This window comes from Medicago truncatula, chromosome 8 (assembly GCF_003473485.1).
Source record: "Medicago truncatula cultivar Jemalong A17 chromosome 8, MtrunA17r5.0-ANR, whole genome shotgun sequence".
NCBI classification, from domain to species: domain Eukaryota; kingdom Viridiplantae; phylum Streptophyta; class Magnoliopsida; order Fabales; family Fabaceae; genus Medicago; species Medicago truncatula.
In genome coordinates this window covers 27,950,686-27,966,849 of record NC_053049.1, presented here as the reverse complement: position 1 = coordinate 27,966,849, position 16,164 = coordinate 27,950,686, and the positions used below count along the sequence as shown (strand labels likewise).

Here is a 16,164-nt window from a genome sequence, read left to right as displayed (position 1 = left end):
TGACTTTTATTATTGGATAATATATGGCACTCTTTATTATATTTAGATAATGTTAATAAAGTCCTTAGAATAGATAGTTCGTGTAATAATATATTAAGTGTGACTTAATCATGAGATTACATTATCTTATAGAACGCTATTCTTAAATGAATCCGTAGTCAAAGCTTTAATATGAATAAAGGATAATAATAAAGCGTCGAGACTATTATGTATGTAGACTGATGACCGCATCTCATGGGTCATAGATATGAGATATCAAGTCTATACATAGATATAAATATTAGGAGTAATATTTATATTGGATTGACCCACTGTGAGAATACTACATAGTAAGTTATGAAATTGTCATAAGATATTCTCACAATGATAATAATGTATATCGCTCTTAGACCTGAAACCACTATGATCTCTAGATGTGGACTCAAGTGTTTTGTTGCCATTCTAACGTTGTCTGTAAAAGGATAACAATAACGTTGGTTGATGGGCACTTGATGAATCATGCTGAGGGTCATGAGTGTCCTAGATGGGATTTGTCCCTCCTCATAAACAGGAGATATATCTTTAGGCCACTTGATGAAATATGACTATAAATATGCATGGCCGTGCTGAACTAAGTCAATATAAGATATTGGACTTATTCGTTAAATAGTACATTTCGGAATCAAGATAAATGAACATTGATCTATACAAGGGTGACACTATCTATGCCTTGAGATCAATGAAGATATTGAGACAAAGGAGTAATTATACACATATGTATTATCATGAAAGTTTTCGTCAGATCACTTGACATTCTTGTCACTTGGGTAGCAATGATGTGTTGCTAGATACCGCTCATTGTTTATGATATTAAATGATGGATTTAATATCATTGCCAACGTGACTAGAACCTAAAGGGTCACACACAAAGAGCAGTCAAAAGAGATATGTATAAGTACGACTTATATAAAGGGTGCGCTTAGTAAATAATGCTAATGATTTAGCAATATTTACTAAACTCGTATTGGGCTTAGTGAAGTCAAAAACGAGTTTGACTTGCAAAGCACATAAGGAGTTCTATAAATAGAACCCTAGTGCAATAGTTTGCGGTTACGTTCTTTTGCAGAAACCCAAGCTCTCTGACTTCCGTCTTCTTGGCTAGCACCGAGGTTTTGGAAGAGCACTGTTCGTGTGGACTTGATAGAGGCTGTGCTAATTGCTTGGCTGTGATCGTGATACCGGTTCGCAGATTCCACCGTTCGTTTTTCAGACCAACCGAATTAAGGTAACAATCGAATCACTGGTTCAAGTTTCAATTCGTAATGATCCAAGGAAAGTAAATCGAATTTTTCCGCTGCTTATTCTGATTATGTCGATTTACCTTCAGTGGTATCAGAGCCAATTACGAAACCTTGAATCGGATTGTTTTGTTACTGCTTTATGTTTTAATTTGATTAAGCATATTGAACGAACATAATTAATAAAGAAAGATTAAAATTGGCATCGCATCATATTATGTTTTCTGTGCATGTGTTTTCGATTTGATTCAATGTTTCAGAAACCGTTTCTGGTGAAACATCGACGTTTCGATTATACATATCGACAGAAACATGATTGATCGATCATAAAACGCAGTTAATGTTAACATCAATCACGTGAATGTGCATGGCTTTTCGAACCGTTTTGATGTTTCAGAAACCGTTTCTGGTGAAACATCAAACCTTTCGATCATACATATTGACAGAAGCGTGATTGGTAAATTCTGTATAACAACGGTATATATGATATACTGGATTTGATCATAGTTTAATAAGTCAGATGATATTTTCATGTTGATTGATCTGATGTATGGAGCTTCGTAACCGATTCTGTGAACTCTGGTGAAGCATCCTAGACTCGGTCATGATACGTGAATAAAATCAGAGCACTTGTTTAATAAAGATCAGATTGTTAAATTCAATTTGTCGTAGGCTACTCTGCGTAGGGTGATCATATGTCGAATTTTAATTCAATTTATTTAATTAATAAGGAATAATTAATAATAATAAAAGTGTGTTTGTTATTATTATTGTCATGTGAATGATTATGGCCTTAGTCCTTTTTATTTTATTTCTTTTGGTTTTTAAAATACGGTCTGCGTGCCGTGCCTTTCTCTTATATCTCTATTGTACATTCTCTTCTCATCCACTCCCTCGTATGTAAAACGAGTTTTCTTCATATGTAATGTAAATAGAATGCAAAGGAGGTAATAGGACTCAAGACGTAGAGATGGTCCTGGAAGTCAAGCTTGGAGAAGCAAGGACGTTTCTAGGATTAGTTCAGATTCTCTCATTGGCTTGAGAGAGTCATAGCGTTAGGATGGCCATAATCATGTCACTTTTATTTTGTATAAATGTTATGCATGTTTTGATTGGAGTGCGAATATATATGATATATAAGCCGTGGTGAGGTGAGATCAAATTTAATAAAAATCCTTCAATTTAAATATTAAGTTTAAAGCTTTCCAAAAGTTTAACACCCTTCAAGACTAATATCGAATATGTGGGTTTTGCCTCCGTAAAGCGCATATTCTATACTAGTAAGTTGCGGTGCGGTAATCCAATTTATCCAAGTGTTATTCTTTTGGGTCAAACTTAACTAAGTTAATTTTAATAAGATTAGAATAAATTTAGAAGCTATAATTGGACGACTTCTATATGATAGAAATTGAATAAAGAGTTATTCCGCCAATTGATTTGAAAGTTGTATAAGATACAATTGGAAATGTTCCTACCTAAATAGCTGAGTTTTAAGTACAGCCCCCGTTGACTTAAAACAAAGTGAAATAAGGATTTCAATCCACTAGAAAATCTTCCAACGGGATTTTCCGAGTCAAATGTTTGAAGGTCATTTGATTTGAGTAAAATAGTGGGAGCGTATTTAATTAAAGACCAAATTAAATATTTTTCATGATACTTATTTTGCACATTTTAAATTGTAGATGGCCAATAACGCTTCCACAAACATTTTGCGATCCCTCATCGAAAAAGAAAAATTGACTGAAACAAATTTTATAGACTGGTCCCGTAACATGAGGATTGTCCTCACCCACGAAAAAAAGCTGTATGTGCTGGATGGACCCATTCCTGAGGCACCTCCTGCTGGAGCTTCTGCGGCTCTAAGAAATGCTCATGCCAAGCATCTCAATGATTCCGTAGAAGTTTCATGCATCATGCTGGCTTCAATGACTCCCGAGCTGCAAAAACAGCATGAAGGGATGACAGCGTTCGATATGATCGAACATCTTAAGACTCTTTATGAAGAGCAAGCCAGGCATGAGAGGTTTGATGTCTCTAAAGCCCTGTTTTCCACCAAGCTGTCAGAGGGAGGTCCCGTAGGACCTCATGTGCTCAAAATGATTGGGTACTCTGAAAACCTAGCTCGTTTGGGATTTGTCCTTGAACAAGAGCTAGTCGTTGATCTTGTGCTGCAATCGTTGCCTGAAAGTTTCAACGGTTTTGTCCAGAACTTTCTAATGAATGATATGGACAAGACACTTCCACAGCTTGCAGCTATGTTGAGAACTGCTGAGAAAAACATGAAGGGAAAAGGAAAGGCTGCTGCCATTTTAATGGTTAATAATGGCAAGTTCAAAAAGCACCATAAGAAGCCTAATAAGACTAAGGGAAATGGCAAAGGCAAAGCTGTTGCCAAGCCATCAACCAAAGCTTTGAAGCCTACTGGAGGCGTGGCTAAGGATGGTAAGTGCTTCTATTGCAACAACGCTGGGCATTGGAAGCGAAACTGTCCAAAGTATCTGGAAGATAAGAAGAATGGAAATGTTCCTACTACTTCTGCAGGTATTTTTGTTATAGAAATTAATATGTCTACTTCTACATCATGGGTATTAGATACTGGATGTGGTTCTCATATTTGTACTGATGTGCAGGGTCTGAGAAAGAGTAGAGCATTGGCAAAAGGCGAGGTCGATCTTAGAGTTGGCAATGGAGCAAAGGTTGCTGCTTTAGCTGTTGGAACTTATGTATTGACCTTACCTAGTGGTCTTTTACTTAATTTAGAAAACTGCTATTATGTACCTGCCATTAGCAGGAATATCATTTCAATTTCTTGTTTGGACAAGGCTGGTTTTTATTTTACAATAAAGAACAAATGTTGTTCCGTTTATTTGGATGATATTCTTTATGCTAACGCAAATTTGAGTAATGGACTTTATGTCCTAGATCTCGATATGCCTATCTATAACATTAATACTAAAAGGTTGAAACCTAATGAGTTGAATCCAACTTACCTTTGGCATTGTCGTTTAGGACATATAAATGAGAATCGCATTTCCAAACTCCATAAAGATGGATTTTTGGATTCTTTTGATTTCGAATCATATGAAACATGTCGATCTTGTTTATTGGGAAAAATGACAAAAGCTCCATTTACCGGTCAAGGTGAAAGGGCTAGTGATCTTTTAGGTCTCATACATACTGATGTGTGTGGACCCCTAAACATAACTGCTAGAGGAGGCTTTCACTACTTCATTACATTCACTGATGACTTTAGTAGATTTGGATATGTGTATCTAATGAAACATAAATCTGAATCATTTACTTTCTTCAAGGAATTTCAAAATGAAGTAGAAAACCAACTAGGCAAGAAAATCAAAATGCTTCGATCTGATCGAGGTGGAGAATATTTGAGCTTAGAGTTTGACAATCATCTTAAAGAATGTGGGATACTATCCCAACTCACACCTCCTGGAACACCGCAATGGAACGGTGTATCTGAAAGGAGAAATCGAACCTTGTTAGACATGGTCCGATCTATGATGAGTCATGCTGAACTTCCAAACTTCTTATGGGGGTACGCCTTATTAACTGCAGCTTACACACTTAACCGAGTTCCATCTAAAGCGGTAGAAAAGACACCATATGAGATATGGAATGGTCGAAAACCCAATGTGGGACATTTTAAGATTTGGGGTTGTGAAGCTTATATAAAAAGACTTATGTCTACTAAGCTTGAACAAAAATCTGAAAAATGTTTCTTTGTGGGATATCCTAAAGAAACTAGGGGATACTACTTTTACAAACCAACTGAAGGCACAATTGTTGTTGCCAGAACTGGAGTTTTCCTTGAGAAGGATTTTGTCTCCATGAGAATCAGTGGGAGCAAAGTAGATCTTGAAGAAATTCAAGACCCACAGAGTACTGAAATACCGGTAGAGGAACAAGGACAGGATACCCAAACTGTTATGACAGAAAATCCTATCCCAGTAACACAAGAACCACGTAGGTCTAGCAGGATACGTCAAGAACCCGAAAGATATGGGTATCTCATATCTCAAGAGGGTGATGTATTGCTCATGGACCAAGATGAGCCTGTGACTTACACGGAAGCCATAACTGGCCCCGAATCTAAGAAGTGGCTTGAAGCCATGAAATCTGAAATGGATTCCATGTACACAAATCAAGTTTGGAACTTGATTGATGCACCTGAAGGAATTAATCCTATAGGATGCAAGTGGGTTTTCAAAAAGAAAATTGACATGGATGGAAAGGTTAGTACCTACAAAGCGCGACTGGTTGCTAAAGGCTTCAAACAAATTCATGGTGTAGACTATGATGAAACCTTTTCACCAGTTGCAATGATTAAATCCATTCGGATCTTACTTGCCATCGCTGCATATCACGATTATGAAATCTGGCAAATGGATGTCAAAACTGCTTTCCTTAATGGAAATCTTCTTGAGGATGTGTACATGACACAACCTGAAGGTTTTGGCGATCCTAAAGCAACCAAAAAGGTATGCAAGTTGCAGCGATCAATCTATGGATTGAAGCAAGCTTCTAGAAGTTGGAATCTTCGCTTTGATGAAACTGTACAACAGTATGGATTCATTAAAAATGAAGATGAGCCTTGTGTTTACAAGAAGGTTAGTGGGAGCATAGTTTCATTTCTGATTTTATATGTAGATGACATATTATTAATCGGAAATGACATCCCTACACTACAAGAAATCAAAACTTGGTTAGGGAAATGCTTTTCTATGAAAGACTTAGGTGAAGCCTCCTATATATTAGGAATCAGGATCTATAGAGATAGATCACAAAGATTGCTTGGCTTAAGTCAGGGTACATATATAGACAAGGTCCTGAGACGGTTCAATATGCATGATTCCAAGAAAGGATTCATTCCTATGTCGTCAGGATTAAATCTATCAAAGAATCAATCCCCTTCGACTAATGACGAAAGGGATCGAATGCGTGATATCCCATATGCTTCAGCAATTGGTTCTATCATGTATGCTATGATATGTACTCGACCAGATGTCTCGTATGCTTTAAGTGCTACGAGCAGATACCAGTCTAATCCTGGCAACGATCATTGGATTGCTGTCAAGAATATCCTTAAGTACTTGAGAAGAACTAAGGATACCTTCTTGGTCTATGGAGGTCAAGAAGAGCTCTCTGTAATTGGTTACACTGATGCTAGTTTTCAGACCGATCATGATGACTTTAGATCGCAATCTGGATATGTGTTTTGCTTAAATGGCGGTGCTGTGAGCTGGAAAAGTTCAAAGCAAGAAACAGTCGCTGATTCTACAACTGAAGCCGAGTATATTGCTGCATCCAATGCCGCAAAAGAAGCTGTTTGGATTAAGAAATTCATTTCTGATCTTGGAATAGTTCCGAGTATTGTGGATCCCATTGAATTACTATGTGATAACAATGGTGCAATCGCACAAGCCAAAGAACCTAGATCTCACCAGAAATCCAAACACATACAAAGGCGTTATCATCTTATTCGAGAGATTATCGAAAGAGGAGATGTTAAAATATGCAAAGTACCAACATTGGACAATGTCGCTGATCCACTTACTAAAGCTCTTGCCCAGCAGAAGCATGATGGTCATACTAGATCTATGGGTATTAGGTTTATGCCTAATTGGCTCTAGTGCTAGTGGGAGATTGTTGGTGTAAGCCCTAGAGGCCAATAGTTTATGTTAAACCTATCTTATGTATCATGACTTTTATTATTGGATAATATATGGCACTCTTTATTATATTTAGATAATGTTAATAAAGTCCTTAGAATAGATAGTTCGTGTAATAATATATTAAGTGTGACTTAATCATGAGATTACATTATCTTATAGAACGCTATTCTTAAATGAATCCGTAGTCAAAGCTTTAATATGAATAAAGGATAATAATAAAGCGTCGAGACTATTATGTATGTAGACTGATGACCGCATCTCATGGGTCATAGATATGAGATATCAAGTCTATACATAGATATAAATATTAGGAGTAATATTTATATTGGATTGACCCACTGTGAGAATACTACATAGTAAGTTATGAAATTGTCATAAGATATTCTCACAATGATAATAATGTATATCGCTCTTAGACCTGAAACCACTATGATCTCTAGATGTGGACTCAAGTGTTTTGTTGCCATTCTAACGTTGTCTGTAAAAGGATAACAATAACGTTGGTTGATGGGCACTTGATGAATCATGCTGAGGGTCATGAGTGTCCTAGATGGGATTTGTCCCTCCTCATAAACAGGAGATATATCTTTAGGCCACTTGATGAAATATGACTATAAATATGCATGGCCGTGCTGAACTAAGTCAATATAAGATATTGGACTTATTCGTTAAATAGTACATTTCGGAATCAAGATAAATGAACATTGATCTATACAAGGGTGACACTATCTATGCCTTGAGATCAATGAAGATATTGAGACAAAGGAGTAATTATACACATATGTATTATCATGAAAGTTTTCGTCAGATCACTTGACATTCTTGTCACTTGGGTAGCAATGATGTGTTGCTAGATACCGCTCATTGTTTATGATATTAAATGATGGATTTAATATCATTGCCAACGTGACTAGAACCTAAAGGGTCACACACAAAGAGCAGTCAAAAGAGATATGTATAAGTACGACTTATATAAAGGGTGCGCTTAGTAAATAATGCTAATGATTTAGCAATATTTACTAAACTCGTATTGGGCTTAGTGAAGTCAAAAACGAGTTTGACTTGCAAAGCACATAAGGAGTTCTATAAATAGAACCCTAGTGCAATAGTTTGCGGTTACGTTCTTTTGCAGAAACCCAAGCTCTCTGACTTCCGTCTTCTTGGCTAGCACCGAGGTTTTGGAAGAGCACTGTTCGTGTGGACTTGATAGAGGCTGTGCTAATTGCTTGGCTGTGATCGTGATACCGGTTCGCAGATTCCACCGTTCGTTTTTCAGACCAACCGAATTAAGGTAACAATCGAATCACTGGTTCAAGTTTCAATTCGTAATGATCCAAGGAAAGTAAATCGAATTTTTCCGCTGCTTATTCTGATTATGTCGATTTACCTTCATCAGGTTCATAGCCAAACTTTATTTTTCCAATTTTACTTATAAAGAGTGTTCCATGCATTTACAATTCTAGAACTTGCAATTTTTCTCTGCTGTCGATTGATCTTTGTCATATACACACTGAGGCAAAAGTGCTTGGTCCTGTGAGCCTTTTGAAGCCTACCCTGATTGTTTTGAAATTTTATCCTTTCTTTAGCCAAATTGAGCCGGTAGGTTTAGATCTTTTTGTTCGGTGACAAACTACATTACAAGCTTAGAGACTTTTAGGATTTATCCCTTTTTGTTTTTCTGAGTTAGGCATTGTAGAATGTTGCTAAATATTAAGTTTGGGGTTGCTATTGGAATTTGCAACCAATTAAGTTTGGGGTGGAGATACTAGAGAACAAAAAAGAAAAGAAAAGAAAAAAAAAAAGAGAAATTCTCATGAAAACAATATGCAAAAAAAAAAAGAAAAAAAAAAAGAAAAAAAAAAGAGAATAGAATGAAAAAGGGACAAAGAATTGAAAAACCGAGTAACTTCAAACTCGATTGTCCCAATTGTTATAAATAATCTCTAGTATCCTTGCAAGAGTTGTTGTTCCAAAAGGTGAATGAATGATGGATTGAATTTTGTGTTTAACTTCCGTAGGAGTGCCTAACTCAAATTTTGTGTAGCCTACTTATCCAAATATATCCCAACTTCACCTAAGCCCCATTATAACCCTTTAAGACCTCAAGGTGTGCATTGACATTGATTTTGATTGACGTTTAGAAACTTTTCAAGCTTATGGTAATATGTAGATTGCATGTCGACTGTGTGTGAACCCTTTCAAATGTTTGCGTGGAGTTGTGAATTGGTGGTTGCTAACAAGTCAAACTAGCTCATCTTTAGCTAGTAAGGTGTTGAACTTTTGGGTACTATCGCTTGATCAGGTAATTGTTATTTTACTGTCGATTGTCAATGATGCAAGTAAATTCCTTGAGGACAAGGAATAATTCAAGTTTGGGGTTGTGATGACAGTCGTCATTATGTTATTTTTATGGTCTTTTAATGATATTTTTATGGCACTTAGAGAGTCAATTGCTTGTATACATGGTTAAATCATCTCAAGATTCATAAAAGAGAAGTTTGCACAAATTGAAGAAGAATGCAAGAATTTACTGGAGAAATCGTGCCACGATGGACCTGAATCGTGGCACGTTTGAAGCGTGGAATTTACCTGAAGATACTGGAAAAATCGTGGCACGATGGACGTATAACGTGCCACGATGGTTGAGTAAATTTGCTGCCACGTAGGATTAATGAGCAAATCGTGCCACGATGGTCTCGAAACGTGGCACGATTTTGGGCTTTTCTGAAACCCTAATTCTTTGTCTATAAAAGCAAAATGCGATCAGAAGGAGAGGGGGGCGATTTTGGAGACAAAAACAGAGCATAGAAGACACCAGGAAGCTAAAGAACACGCATTGGATCTCACCAAACTCATAGTTGGTTCTGGTTTATGTATGTTCACTATTTTCTATGTATTTGATTGTTTAGTTATGAGTAGCTGAACTCTTAGATTGATTAAGCCATGAGATGAATCTTTGTGATCTGTGAACCATGTAATTTGTTAAGAACTCTCTTTGACATCAATGAAAACCTAGTCTTTATTCAGAATTATTTGTGCTTAATGCTTTTCTTATGATTGTTTGTATGACTACTAACCCTAGCTTCTTTCAATCACATAAATTGATGCTAGGAATTGAATGACTACTAACCCTAGCTTTTAATCATGAAATAGTAATTCTGTTTAATTCAACATAGGAACCTAGAGATAGAAAATTGAGGATTATGACTTATGAATTAACGTTCTCACCATGCTTCCGCGATTATTCAATCGGTTTAAGAGATTAAAAGGTTATAACTTAGGAAAGGGTTTTGTGTCAAGAGATTGATCAAAACCACTTAGTTAATCCGTCGTCAAGCTAGGTTAATTTCTTTGAGAGAGAAGAGAGGCAAATTACTCACAGTGAGCAATAGAGAATTCGAAAGGCTTGATCATTTGTTTTAATCCAATTATCAAACCATGTTCTTTCCTGTTATTTATTATTTTATGCAAACCAAAACTACTGCCTCAGGCACTAAAATAATTTACACATCCTAAATATTAATCTTATTACTAAATTGAAATTAACACAGTCCTCGTGGGAACGATATTTTTACTACTTCGATAGTTATTGGTACACTTGCCAATTATTTATCAGATACCTTGCCTTAGAGGGGGATATTGGTCATTATTATCAACCTATGTCCTTCCCCAAATCAAGTTTTCTACCTTATAAGTTATAACTGTTGAAAAAGCGTTATTTATTCTACAAAAATGTTACACCCTCCGGTCACTAATATAAGCAAAAAACTACATTTTAGGTTCATTCATTTAATGATGCACATAGTCTTTATTATAGACCACATACATCATTAAATGAATGAACCTAAAATGTAGTTTTTTGCTTATATTAGTGACCGGAGGGTGTATTTAGCATAACAATATCCTACAAAGATATTATCCATCTACTTCACAATTTTTAGACTTCTTCAACCAACTCAGTTTGAAGGTTATTTTCTGATGTGGTATAATCATAATGACGTGCTAAAGAAGTGACCGTATTGAGATTGGTTATATAGTAACCCTATAATGATAATTCTAAGTTGTTAAAGATGATGCCACATCAGTAAAAATAGACTCTAATGTTGAATGTAAATGGGAAATCTTCAAATTTGTGAAATAGGGGATAAAAAACCCGATTTTAAAAATGAGGGATTAAAACTTTAACTTTGGAAAAATGAACGACCAATTTTGATAACTAGTATTAACATGCAGAGTATGGATCTAAAGGAATTGTTTCTGTCAAAGGAGATGTGTACAGCTATGGGATTATGCTAATGGAAATCTTCACAAGAAAAAAGCCAACAGATGATATGTTTGTTGCAGAACTAAACTTGAAGACATGGATCAATGGATCATTGCCTAATTCAATTATGGAGGTCTTGGATTCAAATTTAGTCCAACAAATTGGGGAACAAATTGATGACATATTGACTCACATATCATCTATTTTTGGTTTAGCCCTCAGTTGTTGTGAAGATTTACCTAAAGCAAGAATTAATATGGCAGATGTTATTAAGTCGCTAATCAAAATCAAGACTTTGGTTCTTAGAGCAAACAGGGTATAGTTATTTTCATTTGTACAATTGGAGTTTTCGTGTGTCGGAATCCATTTTTAAGTGGTTATCTTTTTCTTTTTGTAATGTTTGTGTGGGTTGTTTTCAATATGGTTTTTGGATTTATGTCATGCTTCTTCTGGTTTGTCGTTTCAATTTTCCTCATCGTTGTATGAGATTGAAGTACACACCATCTTCTGGATCATATCACAAGCATGTAAATCATGTGTGATGTTTTCATTTATGTTGTATCCTCTCTCAATTTGTTTTGTCTCTGGTCTTGACTCGTTGTAAGAGTGGGAAGAAAATATCTTCTATTTCTGAACTTGATAATCATTTTTTTGTTGCATATTTATTTCTACTTACTAGTTTGCTACATTACATAATTGAGCAGAAAAACATAGTTGAACATTTTTTTATCAATTTAGAGACATGTATTCTCAAATTTGATTTGTAAATTTAGGATCAAGCATGGTAAATAATATTAAGAAGACTAAGTTATGACTTAGACAAAACTAAGATGATATTTCCCTTTAAGTCTCTCATATATTTTAGTAAAAAAAGTATTCTTCTAGCTTAATTTTTAGTTCCAAAATGAGAGAATTTTCAAAAATTTGATTGTACAAGTGGAGGAAATGGTGGAGGAGATTAAAGTTTTATCTTGGTGGTGGAGTTTGAGTGGGTAAAAAAGTACAGCTTTCTTGTATTATGAATGATGTTGGGACCCTGGGGATTGTATCTGTCGAGAGTAGGGAGTGGTTCGTGGTGATCTGTGATGCTGTTTTTTGGTTTGGGGGGCTGCTGTGGGCATTTGGCAGTTCGTTTCAGCTGCTATGTTTCTGCTGAGCAGTTTCTCTGCTGGCAAGATTTAGCCCCTGGCTGCCTTTTTCCGATTCCTGTTTTTTGAGGGGGGACGTTTTCGGGGAAATTTAAGAAAAGCTTCTAACGAGGATAATTGAAATTCATTACACTTAAAATCATTATCCAAATATGTGAAGCAGATATTTCTGATCCTAAACCTAAAATAATTATCCTGTGTCAAAAGTACAACAATAGATTATATATCATACATTATTTGCTATAAATCAACAAGCAAAATGGGTGTTTAAAAAACAACTGCTTCTAGTATTTAAACACCTCCCTAACAAGATATATCAATGTACGTTGTAGTTGATGCCCTTGTCTCTAACATCTTTTACAAAAATTCATAAACAAATGTACAAAGAAAAGTTAAATTTCAAATGCATGCTGGTCCATTCACCTTAAAATTGGTTTTTTCAGTTTCAGTTGAGAATTTATATTAAAATTGGTTTGATGAGACAAGAACTGCATAAGTTGCTCCATAGAAAATATAGTAGAAATTAAGAGATTAGAATTGTGACATTTGAGATGCAATATGAGATGCTTATTTATTTATTTTGTAGGAACGACATTTGAGATCGATGTCGTGTTTGGTGTCCAACACGGAAACAATATTGACATATGTGATTAGGTTCAATTAACTCATTTTCTTAAACTATTATCAATACCGACGTGTAGTGTCGCGTCAAGTGTTAGTGTCTGTGTGGATTTGACCTCCCAAAATGGAGAGAAAACTATTTAACCCCAAAAATTAAATCGTTTAATGAAAAATCAAAACATGCATATCCATTGACAATCAATAATTTATGTTTAGTATAAATACAGTTATGAGAAAGCATGAAATTCCTACATTCTTCTCAATTACCTTATCTTGATGTGAAAATCCAGATTGGTAAACAGAATTTCTAGCTATCTCACACAGGTCACAAGCAGAGAGTTTCCATACCTACAATGCACGTTTTAGTATGATATATAATCCGTAGGAAAGGAAACATAATATTTGACAACCCTTTGAACAAACAGGCTAAGAATTCGGCAGAAAACAACCTTTGCTGCAACGCTATATTCTTCTTACAATGGCTCTTTTGTTAAATGAATTTGCAAGGGTTGCGGTGATAGTCTGGGAAAAGGGAATTGTTGCTAAGAGGAGACATAGCTAATCCAACCTAAAGAGAAGATATATAATGGTATTAATATATTAAAATGATTTCAACATAAATCTCCAACTACAAAGATTTAAAGTTTAAAATAACAATTATGTTGACCAAATGAATATTTCTGCCCGAGGGATATCCTTCCATGGGAAATGTTATGGCATGGGAGGAAGGCAGCAGTCAAATGATCACTATTGCCTGCCTGTATGAGTAAATCAATATCACCATCAAATCAACATACAAAATTAAACCTTACAGTTATGATGCAGAAAATAACCTCTCCACATTGAGGCTGCAACTTAATTGTTGTCATTCCTTTAGACTTACGCAGCTGAAACCAACCGACAGTAAGATACTAACTGTGAGTTCATAACCAAAAAACTCCTTTCTATTTTCACTACTGTCCCCATCTTTAATTTCCTTTTTCTTATTTTCACTAGTGTCCTTGAAATTGGTAGAGAAAAAAGGGAAATGAAGCCAATAGTCAATTGTTAAGGGCCTAGCTAGAGTTCTATTAAGAGATTTATGGTGAATAACATAAACCTTGTTGAGTGTGTACAAGTTTGCATAGCAGTAATAGAGGTAATAAGTGTATGCTGGATTGAATTCATTTGTCCACTGAGACCTTATACTGAGAAGTGATTTGGAGCAATTTTGTGAGGAATTTGACGTGATTATTTTTGTGTTGTAAAATTGTTGATTACAGTTCTAAGGGCATTACACACTTATCTAGTAGTAGAATCCTTTCAAATTTCAATAGGAAAATGACGGTTAGTTAACTCAAACGACATTTAAGATAAACTCATAAGGAGCCCAAATAACAAATCTCAGTGAAAATATCAAACCACTTAAAAGACATAGATCATACATTTTAAAACAACCAAAAGTGGACAAACTATATTATTGAGGCCACAATGGGCTACTTCAATGGCTTATCATCAAACCAGGCATGAGAGAAATTCTGCAACAGCCAGGACAAATCACTACCTGGATTAGTCATACGACATTCTTATTATAAAGAGCATTCTTTTACTCTGCCATCTGTAAATTTTATTTTGCAACAGAAATGCATTGAGATACCAATTATCACAGGACTTATGAAGATACAATTTTCGTTAGTGAAAACTTATAAATTAACATAAAAGCTTATTTATTTACATAAGCTATTTTTCATAACTTATAAAGAAGCCAATCCAAACGGTACCAAAGTTGTAAGACACAAACACAAACAATGTACATGACACTAACACTACACCACTGATAATTAAAGAAAAATTAGCATGTGAGTGCTACATATGTAAGAATGTGAAGTTCAGAAAAGATAAGTGGTTAAACTAAAGTTCTAGCAAAGCTGTTTTTTTCAACTGTAAAATATATATGGGTCCTTTAATGTTATTAAAAGCAACAAATGTTGATTCTCATGTTTTTTTAATTAATGTTTGATGCCTGAGAAAAAAGCAAACTTCTAAGAAGAAATTATTAAAATCCGGTGATGGTTGTTTGGTTGCTCAGATTTCACACAAGACTTCAAATAATTTCACTCCCTCTTCACATTCTTCTTCCTCTCACTTTTAGTTGTTTTAGATATCGTGTATATAATCTAGGGGTGTCCAACCCAACCCGTTGACTCGACCAGAAGCATTTTGTTTATGTTCTTTTATAGTTTAGGTTGAACTCAAACCAACCCAAAGAAACCTGAAGTGAACATGTTTATGATTTCAAACCAGCAAACTTGGCCAGTTGGCTGAAGACTTTTATGTGTGAATCTATAAGTGATTCAATTTATTTCAAGTGCTAAAATTTAAAATTATGCAATTTTAGTACTAACATTTGTTTTCTGTTCTGGTGTTTCAGTTGCAAAAGAATTTGAAGAACAAGGTTTACTGTGACAAGCTAGATTAATGAAGTATTGAATCTATTAAAGTGCAAGGCCAATGTACATTGTAACCCAATTCAAGTGGGTTTCAATTTTCAAATTATATTTTATCACATTTATGCAAAACTCAACCTTGCTCGAGCAGTCTTTTGGAGATGGTAATCTTTGTTGTTGGCTACCTCTTTGTTATTATGAATGCTAGCTTTGGATTCGGATGCTTTCTTGTTTTATAAACTTTTTTTGTTATTGTAATTTTCTGCCATTCATTGTATTTTTTAGATTTATCTCTTGTGTAAAGATCTTTTATCAGAAAGCTACAGTCATGTATTTTTTTCAGGCAGATATTAATGCAGGAAATTAGAAGCATTTTTTAATCGGATATAATTTATGCCTTTATTTTCTGTTTGAACATAGTAGTTCATTCAATGAAAAAAAGCATTCTTGTTCTTGTAAAAAAAAAAATAGAAGCAACATTCTATTGATACAATAAGCTTTGAAATGAAAATTACTGTTTCCCATCCGTATTAGAGTTGCATTCATATTAACACGTCATGGGACAGTTTTAGTTGCATCTCTTATAGTGGCTCAACTCCTCATGTATTTCCATTATTTTGTAAATATAACTTGGTAGATGGTGTACTTGTATGCAATGTTTGAAAAATAGGTTTGATAGATGGCACTTGCTTCATTCTTGCATAATAGGACAGTACTTTTCTTCTTCCTCCTCACAAA

At 35.0% G+C, this 16,164-nt stretch overlaps 1 protein-coding gene across 1 annotated transcript in view; it reads left to right on the top strand.

Moving 5' to 3' along the window:
• The window catches only part of LOC25480132 (probable LRR receptor-like serine/threonine-protein kinase At3g47570), a 42,563-nt gene extending 30,985 nt beyond the window's left edge, over positions 1-11,578 (top strand). Inside the window, exon 3 of the mRNA XM_039829093.1 lies at positions 11,201-11,578. Within this exon, the coding sequence (XP_039685027.1) occupies positions 11,201-11,553 (353 nt within the window). The 3' untranslated portion in view covers positions 11,554-11,578. The remainder of the gene's footprint in view (positions 1-11,200) is intronic.
• Positions 11,579-16,164: the final 4,586 nt, after the last annotated feature.